Here is a 22971-nt window from a genome sequence, read left to right as displayed (position 1 = left end):
TACCGCTATACCTATACCACAGAACTTTCATTTTTTATACATTTAAAATAAATATTTACATATTATGTAGTATTTTGATTTCTATAGTGCTTATCTATTCTACATATTTTTTAGTTCTACTTAAATGGAAAAAAAAATGTGTTGATTTTTATCGTTTTGGATTCATAAGAATGAAATCGTTTTCGAAATAGTATTCTTTTGTGTAGGTTCATAGTTCAGACATTAATATACTTACCAGTATAATGAAAAATCCAACAACCACAAAATGTTCTACCAATATTCTGTGTATAATACTCATATAACACATTGTTACAGATATTAAATTTATATTTAGGAACAAGCAATAGCTGCAGTATAACTGCACAATATTTGTACTATTTGTACATACCATATTGTGTACTTACTGTATACTATTTTCTCATACATTAAATAATTGTAGTTTCTACCTATTCGCAAAAAAAAAGCCAAAGGTTCCGTAAAATACAACAATACTTTATCGTACCCACCTAATAAAAACTTATAATGCACGTTTTTATCCGACCAATCTAAGTAGGTCTTTATAATTTAATGATTTCATGGCTTACTGACGTAGGTAGTTATAGTTGTGTATGTAGACGTTTAGATTTTTTATTTTTTATAATATCCCAATGATGTTCAGTAGGATAATAATTTAGATATTATCATTTATCAATACAGTTCATCGCATCAGGTGCCCTATATTCTATATTATTGAGTTTTGTAGTCGGAAGCCTATACCACTATACTAGAATATTTAACCTACTTTGTAAGGAACAGTGTGCTAACATCGCGCAAAACCAGAGAAAAAATTTCGCGTTTACCTATACGAAAATTACATTGTCGACAAGGGCGGAATCTCCGTAGGAAGGTGTCACTTAAATTAAAAATATTTTTACGATGCCGATTTTTAATAGCTAACGAAAAATTATATTATATTTTTTTTTCTAGATCTGCCCTCGATTGTCAATTATATTGTGTCTATAATGCGTCAAAATTGACACGTTAATACGTAATAAATTATAGGGTATTCCTGCATAATTTGTTTCCTATTTATGTACCTATATTAGATAATAGAAAAATTTTAGGGTTCGTATGGGTTGGCCATCATTTGACATTTCAATTTTATGCGTTAGAAGAGGGCTATTTGTAATAAGATAAAAATGTAATTGTAATGTAATATGATTGTTAGAAAGCAGTTATTTTTCAGTTTTATTATTTAAAAACTTTTGCCCCCTCTTCGCTCTCAAAAACTGAAATGACAGCACTAGCTATAGACATAAGAGCTCATGTACACTATTTAAAAATTAGTACGTTTTTAAAACATAGTTAATATAATATACTGTACAATAGTATACGTAGTAAGTAGTTATAAATATTTTTTTCGAATTAGTTATTTTAAACCTACTGACTTAGCAAAATATAATGAGAATGCGCGTGATATTATCACTAAAGGTCAATAAAAATGTGTTAATTTATTATAAACTAAACAGTATTATGTAACAGAAATAGCTGAAAATACTTATGTAATTAACCAAATGGGTATAAAATATCTCTTGTTTTTACTAATAAAATAGTTGATTAAAATTAAGTTTTTCATTGATTGGAATAAAAGTTTTTATATTTCTAGTTAATCATATTTGTCGGTTCTCTGTTACATCTTGCATAGTTGCATACTATTAGGTACCTAACAAACATTGATTATACATACTGTATTTAAAACCAATGAAATATGATACTACTTAGGTATACATGAAAATAACTGTGTAGTTTGTATAAGGTTTCAGCCGACTTAGAACGATGTTGTATCCTTATTAGCACAATAACAAGGCATGTTAAAATCGGTTGGATGATAACAATTTATTAGTAAGGTTTGCCCATTCTAACTAATCTATACTATTAGGTATATAAATGGGTAATGGTTGTTAAGTTGTTAAGAGGTAATCTCAGGATCAACTGAACTGACTTTGATAATTCTCTTACCAATAGAAAGCCACATTCTTTGTGAGTGCCATGGGCATAAATTTAGTCAGATATAAAGTTAATAAATAATTAGTAATTAATAATTATTAATAATAAAAATAACCGTGTAAATTGTATACCTAAACATACGGCACGAATATAACTTTACTATAAAACAACTCGTACATTTTTAAACACATTCAACATACAAGCATCAATTTAACTCGAACATTGCATTTTTATTATTTTGGGACACCATTTATTATGATTGTAAATAAATGGTTTGTTTCTGCGGTTATTTTGTCTACGATCTAAAAATTCTAGGAATCGTCGAAGTAGCCGCGCGGCTCACTGCGAGGTCGTCTCCTTACGCAGCGAAGATGACGAAATTGAAATTTTCAAAACTTAATACACACTCTTGACTCTTTCGACATTTTTTTAAATAATACGTTCTTTTCCAAACTGCTTTTGGTTTTATATTTTTTCATACACGTTATTATAAAATTCATCAAAATTTCTAATTAGAACTACTGTTTGATCGTTCCAAACAATCGGAGTGTTTTAAAAACAGTATGCCTAAAAAAAATCACAACTATCTAGACATACATCCCGCACAAGATCGGTTAAAGTACGCCGAATGGGAGAGACTTCATCAGAGCACGGCTTGAGAATACAGATCGCAAGCAAGTGCTAGAGAGTCTAGCACCCAAAGGTCTCAGCGACCTAATCATAGGCAGAATAGGTCGGTAATACGTGATAGGGAGTCTTACTGCTAATCCGTAAACCACCGCTTCGTACCACCATGTAAGTATGCTTAAATAGGTAAAACATCTTTTCTTTTTTTATTGGCCTTCATAAAAATTTTAGCTCAACAATTAAGTATCTTACATCAAATAAAATTACATCATACAGAAAGAAAGAAAAAAATTTTAAAAAAAAAACTATAAATAAACAAATAAATGTATAAATGTATATATTGTAAAGTAAAGGCCAAATGACAAAGCCAGCCTCCTGGATAAAAGAAACAACATGTTCTGATTTTAAATTTAAAATAAAGGGGAGATTGAATTGGATGGTTAAGGAATTGAGAGAAGAAATTAAATGAGAACGGTTTATAGAGAGTGAGGGACAATCAAAAAGGATATGCGATAAATCGCAGAGACATTCATCCAAGTGAAGTGTACTAAAGGGGGAATCATTTAAGTTTAATTTATAATCATGGGAGGGTAAAAGATAATGTCCAATACGTAAACGATTTAATTGTATGACATCTGGATGATCTGGATAGAGATACATTTTTAAACCAGATATTAGTTCCAGTATTAGAAACAATAGATTTAAATTTTGAGGCAAAGTTAGCAGGTAGGCTATTTCAATAGGTGGACCAAAGGGTGGAAACATGACGTCGTAGGAGAGGAGTAAAATCTGACCAAGGAATTAAGGAAAAAGGACTAATAAAGTTTGAGGAGGATTTAGCTAAGGAGTCGGCAATCTCATTGCCGCGAATTCCTACATGACTAAGAATCCAAAGAAATTGAAGATTATAGCTTGATTGACCAAGACCAAAAATAATAGATTTAATACGGAGAATTTAAGGAGATAAGTTGGAATTAAAAGTATAGGAATTAAGAGATTGAAGACAAGACATTGAATCCGAGGCAATTAGAAACTTTTTATATGGAAAGGTAGAAATAAAATTTAGCGCTTCCACAATGGCGAAGCATTCATCTGTGAAAGAAGATGAGGAAGGGGGTAAATTACTTGTACATGAAATGTATAGCTCAGGAATGTAGAAAGAGAAACCTGCTGATAAAGGGGAAACACGGAACCATCCTTGTAGATGACAATAAAATCTGGAAAATTACATTCAATGAAATCAGAAAAAATATTGTTAACAACTACGGAAGAAGAGTTCCTTAAACCAAAAGAGGAAAAACCTGGGAAAATGTCAGCTATATGAACATGCGTAGAATAAAGAAGAGCTTCATATCCAATCTCATACATAGGAAGTTGAGAATTAGTTAGAATATATTGATGGAATGGTGCAGAATTAGCAGTCAATGCGAGAATAGGGAGAGACTTAGAAACATAACGCAAAGTAGGGAACAAGGAGTAAAAGGAATCTAAAATAGGACAATTAGGAAGAGATAGGGATTTGAGGAGAAACTTGCCTGCAAGTCAGCAACATTTAATATTGAGAGGAGGGCACAAAGATTCTACTTCTATAGCTGGGAGGGGAAAATATCTTACTTAGCCCATGATGCATCTTAAGGAAGAGCTTTGAACTTTATTAAGTCTTTTCCAGTAGGAAAATGATGCTGAACCAAAGAGGAAACAGCCATAGTCGAATTTGTAACGTATAATGGATTTATAAAAAAATTATCAGAAGATCAGTAGGGTGAGAGCCCCACCAAGTACCAGTAATAGCCCTAAGAAAATTAACCCAACGAGAGCCAAAAGAGATGAGTGATATAATGTGAGGTAACACAGCGTAATTTAGGATCAAGAGTAATACCTTAATAGCTGGTATTATCTACAAAAAGAGTAACATTGTTATCGAAATACACATTGGGGGATTAAAATATCTACCTCTAGTAAAAATAACAGATTTGCATTTATCCTAGGCGACAGAAAAGAATAGGCCAGTAAAAATATTAAAATTGAGTTCAAAGAGAGCGAGATTAAGGGATTCAATGGCAAGCTCGAGAACTTTATTAGAAGAGAAGACAACAAAAACATTTGCTTTCACAAGTATTTTGAGATTCAAGAAGCCGATGACAATTTTTAAGTGTTAAACATCATAACTCTACATAGTCTGATGAATTGAGCAGTTTGAATAACATGGGTGTTGGCATTTAACGGGCAACGAAGTGCATAGGGTCAGCGAGTATTAGTAGGTAAATAATATTAGGTATAAATTTTCCATTAAATAAGTCAAATCAATGACACCGGTGTCAGGTACATGTAATAATTACCTTAGGTATATAACCATATTATTATTGTTATATAATGCATAATATGTTACTAATGGAGACGACTTTTAGGAATGGCTTAAAATTACAGTTATACAACAACAATAATACGTCATGTTAACAATAATAATCAGGATTAAAATTTCTGAAATTGTACTGTACTTTCAGACGGCACAAAATAATTCATGACATAAAATTATACATTATCAATTTTGAATGATCTCATTGAGTTGTATATTCTCCCATCCTTTTCTTATAAAATAGTACTGTTAGATAATAATTACAGTTCAAATTTCTAGACATTGGTCAGGACTGAAGAGTAAGGTTATATTATACAAAGCAAGAAATTGTATTGTAAATTTGACTATATTTTGTGTTTTATTATAATATTGAACACCTCACAGATATTGTTTAATATTAGACCTAAAAGACTATTGTATAGTAATTACTAATATTAATAACATTGAACCATTCTGAATCACAGTCTGAATAGACAAGTGAAAGGGAAAGAGAAAGATTACCCATAGAAATCAAAGTTAAAAAATACAAAGGAACCGTAAGCATTGACTATAAATTACTAATTTTTAATTATATAATCAAAGTTATAATAATACAATAATATTATAATATAATAAACTATAATATAATTTACCAAAATATAAACTCTAAACGCTCATAAAAAAATTGATTTGGCTTTAAGCTTAACTTACTTTTTAATCCAGGAAGATCCTACAAGGAACTTTGTATTCTATTTTAAGCTTTTTGGCTTGGAAGAAAACAATTTTCCAACATATATTGAAAAAAAAAATGAAGTAAAAAAAAGCAGGCAATTATTTTAAAATGTACATAACTTACTAAAAAATTCAAAATATTTTGAACATTTTATCATGTTAAAAAACACTATGATAAATATTTGGAAGTAATTTCAAGAACTTCTTGTTTTTGAATTATAAGCTACATGCGTACTAAGCTATTATTAACATAGTATTATATTATAATATACTGAGTGTATCTTATGTCATTGTATGAGGTGTTTTTTAACAACAATGGATTGGTGATTCAATGATTAAGTATTGGTGATAGGGGGTTTAAAAAAAAAAAAAACTATGTTTCTTTGTTTATAACAGGCAATTTTTATTATAACTTCAAAATTTTTAAACATGCAATTGTACTAATGGAGGAACAACTTTAGTTTTTAATGGGTCCTAGTAGATTTTTTTTCTGAACATTTGGATAGTCATTAAATCATCAATTTTGATTCACTAGTTTCTTAACTATGATTCTAAAAAGTTTAGAAAATGCATGGATACTTAGAATTGAAATAATGATATGAGTTTGATTTACAAGAGCTAAATAAGTTTTTCCTTCTAACAGACATAGTTCACTATTTTTATTTTAACATACAGTCATCAAAATAAGTATTAATATTGTTACTCATTATTATATTTGTAATTAACATGATATAAAAAAATAAACTACAGAATCAGGACATATAACAACCTAAGACCTTATGTTTTTCCAAAATGAGATATTTTTTTAATATTAATATTGGAAATTTGTAAATATGTATCAACCTATATTGAAATTGAATATTTATGTAAGCAGGTGCCTACATGGTTTACTTTGTAATGGAATTAAATAAGTTGTTTGTATACTATTGGTCAACTAAATGATTAAAATTTTAGAAAATATTATAAAAAAATTGTCTTTGAAAAATACAGAAACAAGTTTTTTTTATTGAAATCCCATAATAGAATCTGTACTTGTGAAAAACCCTGTGTACAATGACATAAGATACACCCGGCATACATTTAAGTGAAAGCCGATTTGTTGATGATAATTAAATTTTTTTTAACGGCTCATTTTGATATATAAATATTGTTTTTATTTCTATATTTGAATTAATTACCTAAATTTTTTTGTTAAGATGTTGGACACTTTTTTGCCGGGAATGAAAGCCCTGAACAAAGGGCATTTAGTTTTCTTGTCGTCGATGGCTGGTATAATTGGCCTGAAGAACTTGGTGCCTTACTGTGCGTCAAAATTCGCAGTGAGAGGTTAGTGGTTGTCAGTTTCAAGCAAACCGTAAATAAAAATAAATACGCGGTCACCGACTAAACATTGTTCGGGTTTTAGGTCTATCAGAGGCAATAATGGACGAGTGCAGAGCAGATGGCTTCACAAATCTCCACTTCACCTCTATTTTCCCGTATATGGTCGACACCGGGCTTTGTAAGAAACCAATAATTCGGTAAGTCCGAGTGACACAACACAATATTTAATAATTATACAACTTTTACAATGCACCTATAAACTGTACAACTATAAATTAGTAAAATATAACGACTCTAGTATACCTCTTAAACTTTTAAGACACAATTTCACGCTTACAACTACGGAGTATAGACACCGGACAGCGCTTTTCACTCACACCGGCACCGGTTGCACCATTTCGGCATTTGCATCATCATTTACCGCGTTCTAAAACCGAGAGAAAGAAAAAAGTGAATCATGGATGAAATACTTCACTTTTTTTTCTTTTTGTTTGGCGTAAATCAGTTATCACGTTATACTTTTTATCTCGCAGTCACAGATATTATTATTACTATTTTTTTATTCTATTTATCAGCCGTGTGGCACTAGTCACTATAGAGTATATACCTTAATAATAAGACACCTTATAGCTGGTATTAGGCTATTAGGCTATTATTAACCCATTAAAGTCCTTGTTCTATGTTTATATTATATTAAGGTAGTAACATTAGTATAAGATTTAGTCCATAATCTTACCACTTTGGCACTTTGTTTCATTTCTCGCTCACAGAGCTCACTCGGTATCGTCACCCAGCTCCCATAAGCGCTGTCCAATGTCCATAGTTTATGATTACAACTGTGTGGTGTTCTTAAACGATTTATTGATTTAACGATTTTATTGTAAATAGCTTTCCCAGTTTGTTACCACTCGTAACACCCGAATCGACAGCAAGAGAAATAATAGCCGCTGTCAGAAAGAATTTATTCGAACATTCCATTCCGAGTCCATTGCTCGTCATCAATAACATATTTAGGTAAATTATAATTATTTAATATGTCTAAAGACAGCCGGGTGCTAATATACACATTGTGGTTAATTTTTCTTGCTTATTATAGGTGTTATCCGTACAAAATGGCAATGGAGTTCAAAGATTTCATGGGAGGTGGTGTTGAAGCTCATGATGATTGATTATCAAGCAAGCATGAAAACAACAACCCTACCAAAATAAACATATTCATAATATACAGTCGTACATCTATTAAAGCCATAGACCTCTAATAGAACTAGAGCGTACTATTGTATACTTAATATGAAACTCTGAACTCATATAGTGACTAAATTATTTTTAACTTTATTGATTTAATACTCCACAAGTCCTAGTTTTAAGAAAAACGCCTGTCTTTAGCTTCTGCTCTGCTTATTGTGATTTTGTTTTTAGATATTATGTACTTTTTTGATGTATGTTAATTTGTTTTAATTTTAGCTATTTGTAATACAATGGCATGTACTCTAATTTGATTTAGTTTGTACATTTTATTTTTCTGACCACAAGCACAATCATTGTTTCACATGAATAATTTGAATTAAAAAAAAAATATTTTATTAAAATGTGTAATTTATAAAATATTTAGTAATCTAAGACTGTTATTGTATTAAATACTTGCCTAACTTAATTGTATTTATGCATGTAATTAATACACTGGTATTTGGTATTTAAGTTAAAGAAATTTAAATAAATGTATATTTTTTATTTGTGTAATAATATACGTATCGAATTATAAAAATCAAAAAATTGTCAGTGTAACATTAATAGAATTTGATGATCAAAAACAAAATGACTTACCAGTTAAACCTACATTTTTTTTTTACTTTAGTAATAGCCAATAGGTCAACTTATAATTTACACCACAAAATTACAGAAGCACAATATGTATATGCAATTTAAAAAAAAATAAATCTTTTCATAAAAAGGTCAGAGATGAGATTAAAACTAAAATAGATTTGATCATTTTCATAATGTTTTATCCAATCTAATTATTGTTTTACTAAACGGTCTGAAAAAAAATAGTTTAATATCATTAAAAACACTCATTCTTATATAAAACTGAATTTTAATATTAAGATTTTGAAGCTAATATAAAAACAACTTATTAGGAAATTAGGTGTTACATCTGTTTTACAAAGCATACAATTTTATCTCTTTTCAAACGAAACGATGTAAAAAAAATCAAAAAGTTTAAATGCATTAACTTAAATTAATCTTAATGTTTTTCAAATAATAATTCAAGAAAAAATAGAAAGTTTCAAAAGTTCCCAATTTTTTGAATTTCAACAAAATAAACATTGTCTGAGAGAAAACCATTAATTTAGGTGTTTTCAAAATTTTAACTTTAGTTCCTCATAAACAGCATTTTTAGAAGCATATTTGGGGGGATTTTTGTGCGTATAAATCCGATCCCTAATTATAAATAAAACAAGGTTTACTCAATCAAGTGTTGAAGTGCACAGAAATACAGAAGGTAAATGTGTATAATAATAAGATCGTTTATAGGTATATTTTAATAATAAGTAAATGATACTGTTATGTGACATTATATAAATCAATAATTAATTATGTATACTAGCTGCTACAAAAGACATGTATACTATAGTATTATAAAATGTATACTCAGCGTCTGCAGTACTACAGTGTAAATACATTAATTACCCACTACATGATATAGGGTGTTTTTTTTATAATTCCAACCTAACTAAAATAAGTATATACTGTATCAATTTGACTTGTTTTTAATAGATGAGACTCTATGAGGGTGATGAGTGAGTAAGTTTGTGAAAACAGAATTTTTAGGCCAGATCCCATGACGGTTAAGACAGACGTAATTAGACAATAATTTAGATGTTTTTGGTGATAATAGGCTCAAATTTTTTAGGATAATTGACAATTTGGAAATTGGTCGGTAATTTGTAACATTACTATTGTGTTAATAATAGACTTAAATTAAATTAAACTTTTAAAAATAGGAACTATAAAAATTTTTCCCCAATATATTGGATAGGTGCTCGTTGACCAAGACAATTAAATAGTTTAAGCAGTGGTTTAGTAATGATACTTTTGCATTCCTTTAATATAATAGGCGGCACCCCATTAGGATCTATACTACTATAAGCGTTAAGTGAATATTTTGTACATTTTTTATCAAAAACACTAAACAGGAAGGGCTTAATTAATTATACTATTAAAATATTTGTATGGTGCTTTCAATCCTATATAATTTTTCACATCACATGACCACATTGTTGACGCCATTGAATGGGGTAATACTTCAGTGGCAAACTTAACTCTCATTTTTTTGGAAAGAGTTAGGGAATATATTATGTGCATCAGTTATACTTAATAGAGCTCTGCTTTTTTAATTGTTTTGGTCAACTTGATAAGTATCAATAATAATTGTACAATTTTTTTGTCATCCTTTTTAAAAACACTAAATATTAAATTGTTCCTGTTGCTTTTAACAAGATGCAGGACATCAAAAATGACCAATAATTTATTTTCATCAATTAAAAAATAAAGCTTATCTTCATTTATACAATATATTCAATAATTTGAGAGCACTTTGAGTGTTTGTTCCTCAGTTACACACTGTTAATTGAAAGCAAGGTCCTACACCAATTAGCTCTTTTATAACATCAACAATTAATGTTTTCAAAATTGTAGTTTTTATAGCAAAATGAGTTATTAAATAAGCAATATGAAATTTCCAAGATGAATAATTGCCTCTAGCCATGATAATAAGTGCTGTATTAGCGCTTTAATTTTCTCTTACAATTTTATCAATATCCTAAAAACTTTCTACAAAGTTGTATTGTTAAGAATATTCCAAAAACTCTGATGGAAATGTCATTAAATAAGACACTGCATACCTTTTCTTTGTAACTTTAAGCTTCAACATTTTTCTTTAAATGTTCTAAAAATGATTTTCCGATCCAAAAATATATAATTCATAAATGAACTGTCAACAAATATTCCAATGGCATTGTTCATCTGTGTTTTATATAATTATAGACAGTTAAAAATACATTTATTAAAAATTAAAATAATATACCATACAACTTTGGTTTCGGAAAAACATACAATAAATATTAAATAATGTCTATCATTAAAATTATATACTGAATTAACTTATACATTATACTAACGTACTTTAATTATAAAGTTATATTATTACCATGTCGGTAATAATTGGTTTTTTTTTTCCATCTAATGAGTATGTTAAAGTTATCTTACCTTTGAATAAGTGCAATTTTCTATATGCCCCTTTTATTCCCTAAACATAGAATTTTTTCGTTAAATATATGTAGTTTAAGAATAAGCTATACAATTTTACATACTTTTTCAATTTTTTCTTTTAGTGGAGCACAGTTTGAAGGATTGTTTTTCAACTGAAGAACTTCTTCGGATGAAATTCCAATCAAACGCTCCAATACCTAAAAGAAATATTAGTTTAAATACTACACAAAATGTGTATAAAATGATGACTAATAAGACATTCATGAACTTATATAAATTATAAACTCATGTATTATTATACAGTAGACGCCGCTTATAAGACTCACGGATATAAGGTTCAGTCGCTTATTAGACTCAAAATCGTCTGGAAAGGACCGGACGTATCAAACTACATTAAAAAAAAATCGGGTATAAGACTCAACGCTTCGGTTATAAGACTCAAATTTCGTGAAATAAATAGTAGAAAATAAACTTTTTTGGTTATAATTTAGAAATAGATTGGTATTGAAAAATTAAATAATATTCGTGTTGATTAATCCTAGTTTCTGTTGTACCTTATAACGTATAATAATTTTTATCGCAGATAAAAGTTCACATTTATCGCAACGATTATCGTTATTATAGTGAGGTATCTGATTATCTGGCGGCTGCACAGTTATCGCAATTACGGGTACATAAATACACATACGTATATGCCATACGTAACCTTTATAATTTTTTATTAATGTATAATTTTTATAATATTTTTATATGTAATATTTACCTATTATAATTTTAGTTTTTTTATCAGGATTATTAAATTTATTCAATAATAAAGTATGCAATATGTAATATGTGTTAAAGTATTAAAATCAAAGCAAAATATGTAGTAAAATAAAATTTATAAATACGTAATTAATTTTTTTTTCCACTTCGCCTATAAGATTCATTCGGTTATAAGACTCACTTTGTGCTGGTCCCAAAGTGAGTCTTATAAGCGGCGTCTACTGTATTTAATATTATTTGTTTATACTTTTATTTATTACTTTCTTAAACTTACTTCTGATGAGAACTCAGCTTCTTCATGTTTTGATTCATCCATTACGATACCAGAACATATCCATTCATTTTGTTTCACTTGTATTTTTGAGTTCTTTATAATAGAAGCAGAATTTAGGACCTTAATCAATGGGTTTGAAACATCGATATCCATATCGATATCACCCCAATCATCATCTGGTTTTGGCAGTTCAATTGATGGCCTTTTAGTTTCTGTGTATACTGGCGAACTAGCGATACGTTTTGCTGATATTTGTTTAACGTTTTTGCTATTATTTTCTATTGATCTATCATTTTGACATCTAGTTGATTCAGCTACTGAACCTCTAAATGCTGTTGAAGTACTTGGACCTAGCATATCAGATATTTTAGTCTGTTTTGCAGTAACTGCTGGTTTCTTATTTGTTATGTTATTATTTTTAGGAACTGCAATTGTAGTTTTATTGACTTTGGTATTATTTTGGTCTGTACCAAATGTTTGTAATGAAACATTATTGGATTCAGTGAATTTTGTTTCAATTTCTGCCATTTGTGTCAGGTACAACAAATCATCATCGCCATCAAAAAAATCGTCATACTTAAAGTATATATAAAAAAAATCATTAAAAATCACATTTAGTAGAACGAACACATAATATTGAATACTTACTGTAATAATTCCACTTCCAGTATGGTTGCTATTAGTATTATTACTTTGATTTGTACTAGTTGGGGGTATTACAGAATTTTGTTCTCTTATACCAACTGTGGATACATTTTCTATCCGTCTTGGTGGAATAATATCACTTGGTTCATGTACTTCCATAACAGCATTTTCTACTTCAATATTTGAAAATATGTACGGATTTTCTAATTCCGGTTTGTTTCTAGAAAATATTTTGTAAGATTAGATAAATAAATAATACAATAATTTTAATTAAATAATTACAGGGCTCTACATAGAACATTTAATGGTGCATTTTTTATTAACAAATGTTCGACCTCGCCGCCAATGAAGTGTACATTAGTAGATTTTAATAGTAATACTCCTTTTCTATATTCAACTGGTCCAACAACCACGATCTGAAACAACAATTTAAAATTTTCTATTGACCACAGAGCAGCTAACTTAAATTTAATTAAGACATACTTTGAAGCCAGGTATAAATGGTTCTTTAAGACATTGCAATGACTCATATTCCATAGCCACTATATCCTGTTGACCATCAGAACACATCATTTTTAACATTCTATGTGTCTTAGGTTCCCAAGGCGCTGGTTTATCATCACCAATTTCAGTATTACTAGTATCTCTTTTTACTAATATATTGTATTGGGAATAACACGATTGGCCAACATTAAGAATGGTATTTACCTATAGTTAAGAACACGTTTGTACAATAATGTTAAGAATAACATTATTGGATAGGATATGGAAACCGGATGTCTTTCATGGCTCATCTCGGGTATTATTTTATAAATTTAAACTATTAACTACAGCATTATATTCATTTTACTATAATTTTTTGATTGGAGATTTTCAATTTATATAATGAAAATAAGAAGACACCAAACATACGGCAGCAGGATGTCAGTGGTGTTAGGTACAGTCACGTACAAATGTACAATCAAATGGTTAAAAGCAATAATTAATCACTGAATTATAAAAACTGTTCAAAGTTGCTAAGATTTCTTTGATATTTTTTTGCTGACTAGGTATTATTACACTTACAGAAAAAAACTGAAAAAATTGAAACACCTAATATATATTTCAAATCGATAAATAAGCCTACATAGAAATGTTATAGCATTTTCCAGTTTTTCACTAAGACGTAATTTTATCAATAAGTAATAAAAAAACATTGACAACCTACGTTTGTAGTTTTGTATACAATGTAAAATATAATATACTTACTTAAAAATGATTAAATATGGATAAGATATCATTACAAAATACCTGAAGGCAATATTTTCCGGTTAAAACCTTTTTATCACAATTATTTAAATTGGCTGGTAAACTAAACAATCCGATTTCTTGAAAATCGGATAAACTTAATTGTTCAACTACCATTGCAGACAAGTCCTTTACATCACACTGAGAATAAAATAATTAAAGATGTCAATTATTAATTTTACTTATTTTAATATATTTTTGTGCATTACATTTGGATTATCTGAAATGAAAAAATCCACACATTGCTTAAACCATTCATTTTCAGGTGATATTATAATATGAGAATTTTCCAAATGGCGAGTTATGCGCTTGTGCATTTCTATATTGGAAATAGCCATTGTGTAGGTTTATATTCCGATAGTACTTGAATCTAATAGATAAACAAATTAAATTTAAATTAAATTAGACAGTTGAATGGTACAGAAACAGCATTACAAATCATTGATTAAGTGTACTTTGTGTATGCTTAACCAATGACACAATTAAAATGTAATTTAAACATGAGGCATACAAAATTAAAATTGAATATTATATACCTAATAAGTGAATTCATATTTAAAGTTGTAAAATAAAATATTTTTTTTTAATTTGGATATAATTATTAAAGTTAAGAGTATCCATCTAAACAATTAATTTTTCTAAGATTTTATATACACATATGACAATTGGTATATTTCATTTATAAAATAGGATAAATATATATTAGATGCAATAAAATATATTGAAACTTAATGTTCAACAATAAATTATGATAATACTTATTATTTCAGGATTTGTATTAGTATTGAAAACTTGTATTTTTATACATATTTTGAGTCTTTTTAAATTCTACAATTCATTGGTAAGCCTATATTTAATATCTAATATAACAGAATATTACTCGATTAAACTGAAATGTTATGAGCCTATAACTATTATATTAACAATAACTCCCTAACTTGTGAAAACGACATGCTAAAAGCGGTAATTTGCACTTGCCAGTCGCCATACTACGTGATAATGATTGCCCGTTTTTGTAAATATATGGAGTGAGGAATGACAGACATCAATACAACTGTTGGGTGTTAAAAGTCCGAATACTTTTCTTAAAACATAGTTAATCGCACAACAAATATTATGTTTGCATAATTGCACTGAACATAGTATAATGGTAAATAATACTAAATATGCACATGGTAAATTAAATAATAAACGTTTGAAATTGTATTACTCTAATAACATAGTATTTAATGTACACATGAAATACAGATAATAAAATTATTTATAATAATTTAACAATGAATAATGGTGATGCATAAATATCTATAGCAGTTAATAATTATAATAGGTAACCTAAGTAGAAATAATTTTTTAATTTTTATACATTTAATTTATGCTTATGAAATTCAAAAATAAGCGCAATTCGATATCACTTCATGACATTTCTTATCATTATCCTCCCAGTTGATAAAATTTAACACAGGTATTTGATATTTTGATAAGAAAAATAAATCTCGTGATAAAAATATTAACTGAATATAAATATTTGACCGAGTGAAAATAAAACGTTGTGAAAACACGATGGACAGGGAAAAGGGCCGAAAATCTGATCAGAAACATCCAAGTAAGTAGTGTAGTTAGTAAATTACGTACAATTTTTAACCGTACTCGTATTAGCAGAAAATCTCGTCGGGGTTTAAATGGGATTAATTTCTTCACCGCTGTGGTTTTAAGCGATTGAAAAATACTTACGGTTTAGACTAAGGCATATGAATTTTTTTGTGACCTAAGATCCAGAGTGACAAGCAGTAAGCACACGACGAAACATTAGCGTACGTTCGACGGTTATAATTGAATAATATTATGTTTATGAAAAAATCGTAAATTATATTGAAAAAATGAATATGTAAACAAAACAACGAACAGTGTGTCCGCGTGTGAGGCGGACGTCGAGGACAACCTGTGAAAGACCACGGACGGGACGACTGGCTGACGATAAGACGATCTGTTATCGTGTGTAAACACAACCACGTGCATAGTGATTACGTATTTCTGTCACAACGCTGAACAGTGAACACTAGGAACTAAGATAAACTTTACTTAGTTCGTGCTGCACACTCCCAACCTATGATAGAATATTTGAATATTTTTAGTATTTTTGTGAACACCAACTGCCGCCGCTGCACCGCCGGTATTCATTAATAATATCGTTTAGTCGACTTGGTCACCAAAAATCATGTTACGCCGGCAAGCTCGACTCCGACGCGAGTATCTGTATCGGAAGAGTTTGGAGACCCGCCAGAAGGTGATTCAAGACAAAAAGGAACGGTTGAAACACTGTCTGGATGAGAACGTTCCAATTCATTATGACCTGCGTGCAGAGGCGTTGCATTTGCAGGAAAAATTAGAATGGGACGACGAGTCACCGGGGTTATCGGCCAACGGCGGTGGCGAAGAGGGCGGCGCGGGCACCTCACACGAGGACGATGAGTACCGTTGGGCTGGTGTCGAGGACCCGAAAATTATGATCACCACGTCTCATGACCCTTCGGCCAGGCTGAAAAAGTTCGTCAAGGAACTCAGGCTGATATTCCCAAATGCCCAGCGCATGAATCGTGGTAACTATGAGATCAAGCAATTGGTGCAGGCCTGCCGGGCAAATGAGGTGACTGATTTCATTGTTGTGCACGAGCACAGAGGTGTTCCGGACACATTGATTGTTTGTCATATGCCGTATGGCCCGACGGCTTATTTCAACTTGACAGACGTGGTCATGAGGCATGACGTGCCTGATATTGGTACAATGTCTGAACAGTTTCCACATTTGATTTTCCACAATTTCGAAACCCAGCTCGGTAAAAGAACGATGAACATTTTAAAGTATCTGTACCCGGTTCCTAAAGAAGACAGCAAGAGAGTAATTTCTTTTGCCAACCATGATGACTATATATCATTTAGACACCATACTTACAAAACGGTAAGAATTAATTTTAATCTATATACTTTAATTTCAGTTATTCAATTTAAAATTTTTTTAGGTTGATGGTAACAAAATTGAAATGAGTGAAGTTGGTCCTCGTTTTCAATTGAAACTCTACCAAATAAAATTGGGAACCTTAGAATCAGCTGACACTGCAGACACAGAATGGATGTTAAGACCGTTCATGAACACTGCATCCAAGCGACGATTTTTATCATTAAATGATGGATGGGCTCAAGATGACACAATTTTTTCTTAAGCAGTGATTGTTTGATTTGTAAATAAAAAAAAATATACCTAAACTCAATTTTTTTGTTGTATGTTAATTTAATGATGTGACAATTTTGCAATACTAAACTTTTTACCATGTGTAGTAAAACCAAAGAGAAAAATTACGAATTGTATTTAAAAAAATAATAGGACAATATTAAATCATCCAAAAAAAAAAAAAATGTTATAGCTTGACAGTATTAGGATTTGCGCATAGCAAAGATTAAATAGTATTACACATTTTGCTCTCGTTTCTCCTTGATTTTTATTTTATAGAATTAAATATTTTAATGCAATAAATAATAAAAGTAACTATTAGCAATGGCAAAATCAATTTATAGCTGTTATTTTGGGATAGGCAGAAATTTGAGTCCAATTTTAGTAGGAAAGGAACATTTTATTTTTTTTTGCTAACATTTAAGCAGGCAAATATTATTATATAACCTAACCCCCCCATAGATGTTCTTTACATTTTTGTTCCATTTGTATAAATACATGAGTGCAATAAACAATAAGTACATTGTAAAACACATAAATGTCGAATGACAGTTTAAAATAATCAAACAATACTATTTCTGTCACGATTGAAAATTGAAAACATTAAACTGACTATAATGTTACCAATAAACCCAAACAATTGTATACGACCGTCACTCATCAGTAAGCAACAATTAATTAGTTTTTGAAAATATTCATATTTTTTAAAGCATCTACATACTTATGCAGCTATACTTCTAAAAATAAACCGGCATTAATAAAATAAAAATATGTGGAATTCAAAACGGGTAACGATACTCACAGTAGACGTGGACAAATATCAAGAGAAAACTAGGCTTCTTGGTTCTCTTCTACAATTACAATTTTAAACAAAAACACATTTCTTTCATACACTATAGTCTATGAATATAATAAAATGTAAAAATAAATGGAAAACAGTCAAAATAATGAAAGTAATAAGGTTTTGATTGTTGATCATGAAACTACGATTAAATCATGTTAATCACGAGTGTCAGTGTGTCACCATGTACTACAGAAGTAGGTACAGTGTGAGACATCAATTATTACTAAATATACTCCAGTTGGTCGTTTATTTGTTGTTATCATAAGTTATCATTTTAAACGGTTTTAGTCTCTGGGAAAAGACTGCGACCGCATAATATTATATTCATAAATAATAATATGGACTCCAAAAATAGACCAAAACGGAACCCTTTTTGCGAAATCAATTATTATGGTAAATGTTCGTACTGTAATTAGTTATTACTTTCTACAGTCTACCTCTACTACACGCAGTATGTACAATCAATACAAGCTATAAATAAAAATCACCATTATTGTAATAACCAAATATGCTAGAAATTGAAAATGTCTTATTTTAGATTTTTCAAAGAAACCTTACTATCGGTTGACTGATCAGTATCGGTCCAATAGCCATAATTATTGTGCCACATTTTAAATTTTTGCAATTTAACTTGATAACGAAAAATTTGGACTTATAATTAAGTACTAAGTAACGCAGTATTGCAGTAATGCACTATAATATTTTCTTAGATAATCTTACACATTATTATTATTCTTACATTCTGTCTTCTGTCTGTTTAATATTAAAGACGAACCGGAGGTAACTGCTGTTTCGAGATCTGGACGTATTATAAAAAAGTCTTCCAAGTTACTTGGTTTTGAATCTTCGGACTTACGTACGTAAAAAATTCTTTAACAATTAAAAACAAACGTTTAGCTTCGTTCGTATATTTTACAAACTATTAACTATTTTCCAGCAGAAGAAAAAGAAAAAACTCCTAAGTCGTCCAAACAAAGTTCAAAAAAACAATCGTCCAACCACGAGCCACTTGATCAAGTCAGTATTTGAAAAATAACAAACCTTAGCGTTTTATAATAATGTCAATGTACCACATATTCTGTCGTTAAGAGTGTTGTGTACCGGATATGTTGTTTCCATCTTACTAACTCATAATATACCAAAATGTGGGTCCAAAAATTCCAATTTTATATTGTCAGCTTAAATAAGTTAAATATTAGAGTGAATTGACCTATCATCAATCTTAAATTTTGAAGTTTACGATTGATGATAGTTCAATTCACTCTAATATTTAAGCTAACAACACATTGGAACTGCTGTATGTACAATTAGATACATTATGCATTAGTTAGATAGAAACAACACGTGCAGATATTACGTCCTCTTAAATATTTATAAGTAATAACTGTCCATATTTATATAAGAAGTCTTCTTTTTCTCAGTTTAATGAAGACGATAACAGTATGGAATTTTTAGAAGACCAACAACACACCGATAGTGGCGAATGGACAGTTGACATGAAGGATTGTGGTGAGTAAGTTATGATAATTACATACAGGATACTCTGTTCTGAATAAGATTTGTGTTCCTGCATGGGGGATGTGGCTAAAGAGCCGCACGTCGGTGTAGTTGCGCTCAGTGACCCCAGCAGACGATCTATTCTGATGGCAAAGGAATGTAATTTGGTCGTTTGCACACAATTCTTATTATTTAGAACAGAGTATAGGAATAAGGTAGGTACCTACATTTAATTTTACATTCAATTTATGCAGTGGTGTGACAAACTTTAAATTTTTCAAAGGTTAGTCTGTTTTTCCGATGCATTAATAAATGTATTATAGTTATTATTATTGAACTATAATACAATTAATAATTATTTAGAAATATAGTATTTGCATTGTACTACATATAAATAAAATTAATAGGTTATACACCATAGGTACCTGTAATTAATTTACCTAAAATTAAATTTTGCCTTATTATTGTATATCGCTGCAGCTAGCTGGCTAGTCAAAACTTTTCTGCTAGGAATTGTTTGAAGATCTTTGATTTAGATTATTGTTTTGTTGGCCATGACCTAAATACAGGATGCAGGTACAAAGGCACCGTTTGGTCTCTCGACCCTGACCATTAGCTATGAAAAATCCTGAGTAAAGTAAAGGTCCCCACACACTGCAGCAGTAGCAGTGGCTGTAGCGGTAAAATGAGTCCGAACACAATTTACTGCCACTGTGGCGGCACCACCAAGTCAAAAGAATTTTACCACTGCCGCCACCGTGTGTGGGGACCTTAAGAATTAGAGATTTCAGCACTGTTTTCTTTTCCCCTTCATATCACTGTATCATGGTTTCTGTTTTTCTTTGTGGTATCGCAACTGAAGTGGGTATTACCTACTACTGCCTCAGGTGTATAGTGTATTGTGCAATAATTACCAGAAAATTATACAAAATCATCAAACAAATACATAATACATCTTTTATAAGATTCCCCAATTGTTATGTGCTGTATAAAATGCATTTTTCAGTTAAACACAACAATTATAATGTTACTTAATAATTAAGTTTGACCTTATATAATTGATGATATCACTCTTAAATTTAAATATTATTACTTAAATTATTACAGATGACACTGAACCCAGCGGCACTTCTGTTTCGGTAGGAGAACACAATCAAGTAAATTTTTGTTTCCTTGCCTTTCAGATATATTGTGTATGATACATTTTTTTTTATACATTTTTAGTTTATGTATGCTCTCAAAAATTTAAACATGAAAGAGCCAGGGTTTGTGGCATATGCATTGTGGGCTAAAGAAGTCCGCAAGACTTTGATGAATGCTTATCCAAACTTTAGTAAGTTTCTATAATATCTTTTAATTTATGTTATTTTCTTTTAATTATGAAACAATTTATCAAGGTACATCACAAATTAATCAACAGCTCAGGGACATGTGGAAATCTGTACCAACTGAAGATAAAAGTGTACGTTCCATTAAGTGAAATAATGACATTTAATAATTTATTTTTAATTTTGTAGCGATGGGTACGCAAAGCCAAGAGATTATTAGAACGTGAAGGATTGACTGACAGCAGTACAAATGACGCAAAAATTACAGTAAAAAAACCAAGCGCCGAAATTATTGATACTTCAATAGATACTATCAATGAGTAAATACTATTTGACAATGTGACATGTATTAGAGTAGCCACTAAACATCTAACTGTGCTTTTTAATTGTATTGTTTGGAATATTCAGAAATAAACCAAAATTAGAAGCTTTAAGATCAACACAACCTATTGATGTGGCTGCTCATTTGGCTTTGCTTGGCGAATCGTTGGGAATAATTGGCCAAAGACTAAAAGAACATCAGGTGAGCTGATTAGTAAGACTACTTTTACAATTGTTTTCTCTCATTGTCAACCATGTTGATATTGTGTGTTCAGGGTCAGATAGCTGTAAATGGAAGTGTATCGGTCCTTCTAGATTCTTTGTTATGTGCCTTGGGACCTTTACTTTGCCTTACCCAACAAGTGACCGAAATTAATGTGAACTCCCAAGAAACAATGTCGAGGTTAATGGACGATATAGCGTATATAATGCCAGGATTATAAAATTAATTAAACTTATTATTGAATTTTCCTGTATGTACATAATTTTTACCAATTTATGATAAGAAATAAATGTTTAGAATGTAATAGCTAATAGAAATCATTGTACAAAATATGTATATTTGTGTAACATTTAAAGCTTTTTTTATCACAGAACAAAACATTTATTTATTTTTGTATTATTATTTTTAAACTACTGAATAAAACAAATCTAAAAAAAAATCATGTTAGTATTCTTATTTTCCTATTGTTAATTAAATTTTTCGCTAAATCTACTAAGAAGTAAGAACTACATATTTTAATATACAGTAGTCGCCGCTTATTGGACTCACTTTGGGACCCTACAATTTGAGTCAATTAACCGAATGAGTCAATAAGGCGAATGACTCAAAAACCTAACCTAACCTAACCGTGCGAATCTGGACCAACCGTTTTGAGTCTAATATGCGAATGAGTCAATTAACCGTGAGTCCAATAAGCGGCGACCACTGTAGTACAGGGTATATAATATGGTTTGATAATTATCAAGCATTTAGGAATAATATGAGGACATGGGATGTACTTTTAAAAGATTTAATACAGTTCAAAATGCAAAAAACAACTATATTTTTTTTTCATTATTTTGTTATCTTACAAATAAACTTTAACACGCTTTTAAATTAATTTATTCTAAACTCAACTAAAAGCATAATAACACATCATAATAGTATTTATAATTTAGTTACTTAACAAGTGATTATGATGTTATGATCAATTATGTCACTGCAAAAGTGAACCATTGGCATTAATTATATTTTTATATTTACATACACATAGGTTTGTACAAATAAATTACAATTTCAAAATAAATGCGAATGGTGTGATATTATACTATTTGTTTTGAACATAATTGTAACAATCTACTAATTGAGTAGTCAAATAAATCAATTTATATAAAACCTCCATTTTTAAAGGATGGAACAATACATAAATTATATTATGTATTTGAAAATGTATTATTCTTATAGTATACAGAAAGTAATTTAATAGTATTAATAGTATAATATGGTAGTTAGTACAATTAACTAGAAAA

The 22971-nt window shown here is 29.8% G+C and overlaps 4 protein-coding genes across 13 annotated transcripts in view; 3 read left to right on the top strand and 1 right to left on the bottom strand.

Annotated features, from left to right (window-relative positions):
- The window catches only part of LOC111030606 (short-chain dehydrogenase/reductase family 16C member 6-like), a 35025-nt gene extending 26257 nt beyond the window's left edge, over positions 1-8768 (top strand). For all 3 annotated transcript variants that reach the window (XM_022310179.1, XM_022310183.1, XM_022310182.1), the window contains 4 exons: positions 6877-7006; positions 7086-7200; positions 7892-8017; positions 8100-8768. In XM_022310179.1, coding sequence (XP_022165871.1) covers positions 6877-7006; positions 7086-7200; positions 7892-8017; positions 8100-8172 — 444 coding nt within the window. In that variant the 3' untranslated portion in view covers positions 8173-8768. The remainder of the gene's footprint in view (positions 1-6876; positions 7007-7085; positions 7201-7891; positions 8018-8099) is intronic.
- The window catches only part of LOC111030603 (recQ-mediated genome instability protein 1-like), a 33326-nt gene extending 14876 nt beyond the window's left edge, over positions 1-18450 (bottom strand). For 3 of the 4 annotated variants that reach the window (XM_022310174.1, XM_022310176.1, XM_022310177.1), the window contains exons 1-9: positions 15975-16084; positions 14453-14613; positions 14247-14384; positions 13440-13664; positions 13239-13372; positions 12960-13176; positions 12312-12887; positions 11374-11469; positions 11270-11309 (exon numbers count right to left, since the gene is read on the bottom strand). In XM_022310174.1, the coding sequence (XP_022165866.1) occupies positions 11270-11309; positions 11374-11469; positions 12312-12887; positions 12960-13176; positions 13239-13372; positions 13440-13664; positions 14247-14384; positions 14453-14581 (1555 nt within the window). In that variant the 5' untranslated portion in view covers positions 14582-14613; positions 15975-16084. Of the gene's footprint in view, positions 1-11269; positions 11310-11373; positions 11470-12311; positions 12888-12959; positions 13177-13238; positions 13373-13439; positions 13665-14246; positions 14385-14452; positions 14614-15974; positions 16085-18271 lie in introns of those variants that run through there. The other variant, XM_022310175.1, reaches the window with a different exon arrangement.
- On the top strand, positions 15702-22959 carry LOC111030607 (HMG box-containing protein 4). Of its 5 annotated transcripts, none has more exons than XM_022310186.1 (10): positions 15702-15846; positions 19083-19169; positions 19251-19330; positions 19735-19822; positions 20918-20967; positions 21035-21143; positions 21208-21272; positions 21328-21458; positions 21547-21661; positions 21735-21902. In XM_022310186.1, the coding sequence occupies exons 1-10, from the start codon at positions 15804-15806 to the stop codon at positions 21900-21902; spliced, it is 936 nt and encodes a 311-aa protein (XP_022165878.1). In that variant the 5' UTR covers positions 15702-15803. The 5 variants fall into 5 exon arrangements, with proteins under 5 accessions (XP_022165878.1, XP_022165880.1, XP_022165879.1 ...); XM_022310188.1 differs by having other exon boundaries at positions 15706-15846; positions 19254-19330; XM_022310187.1 differs by lacking the exon at positions 15702-15846 and adding an exon at positions 18599-18764 and having other exon boundaries at positions 20918-20949; positions 21735-22959.
- LOC111030608 (U3 small nucleolar ribonucleoprotein protein IMP4) lies at positions 16330-17513 on the top strand. The gene is made up of 2 exons (XM_022310189.1): positions 16330-17199; positions 17261-17513. The coding sequence occupies exons 1-2, from the start codon at positions 16459-16461 to the stop codon at positions 17459-17461; spliced, it is 942 nt and encodes a 313-aa protein (XP_022165881.1). The 5' UTR covers positions 16330-16458; the 3' UTR covers positions 17462-17513.
- Positions 22960-22971: the final 12 nt, after the last annotated feature.

This window comes from Myzus persicae, unplaced genomic scaffold, assembly GCF_001856785.1.
Source record: "Myzus persicae strain clone G006 unplaced genomic scaffold, MPER_G0061.0, whole genome shotgun sequence".
Classification (NCBI taxonomy): Eukaryota; Metazoa; Arthropoda; class Insecta; order Hemiptera; family Aphididae; genus Myzus; species Myzus persicae.
This window is presented reverse-complemented; position numbering and strand designations above follow the sequence as displayed.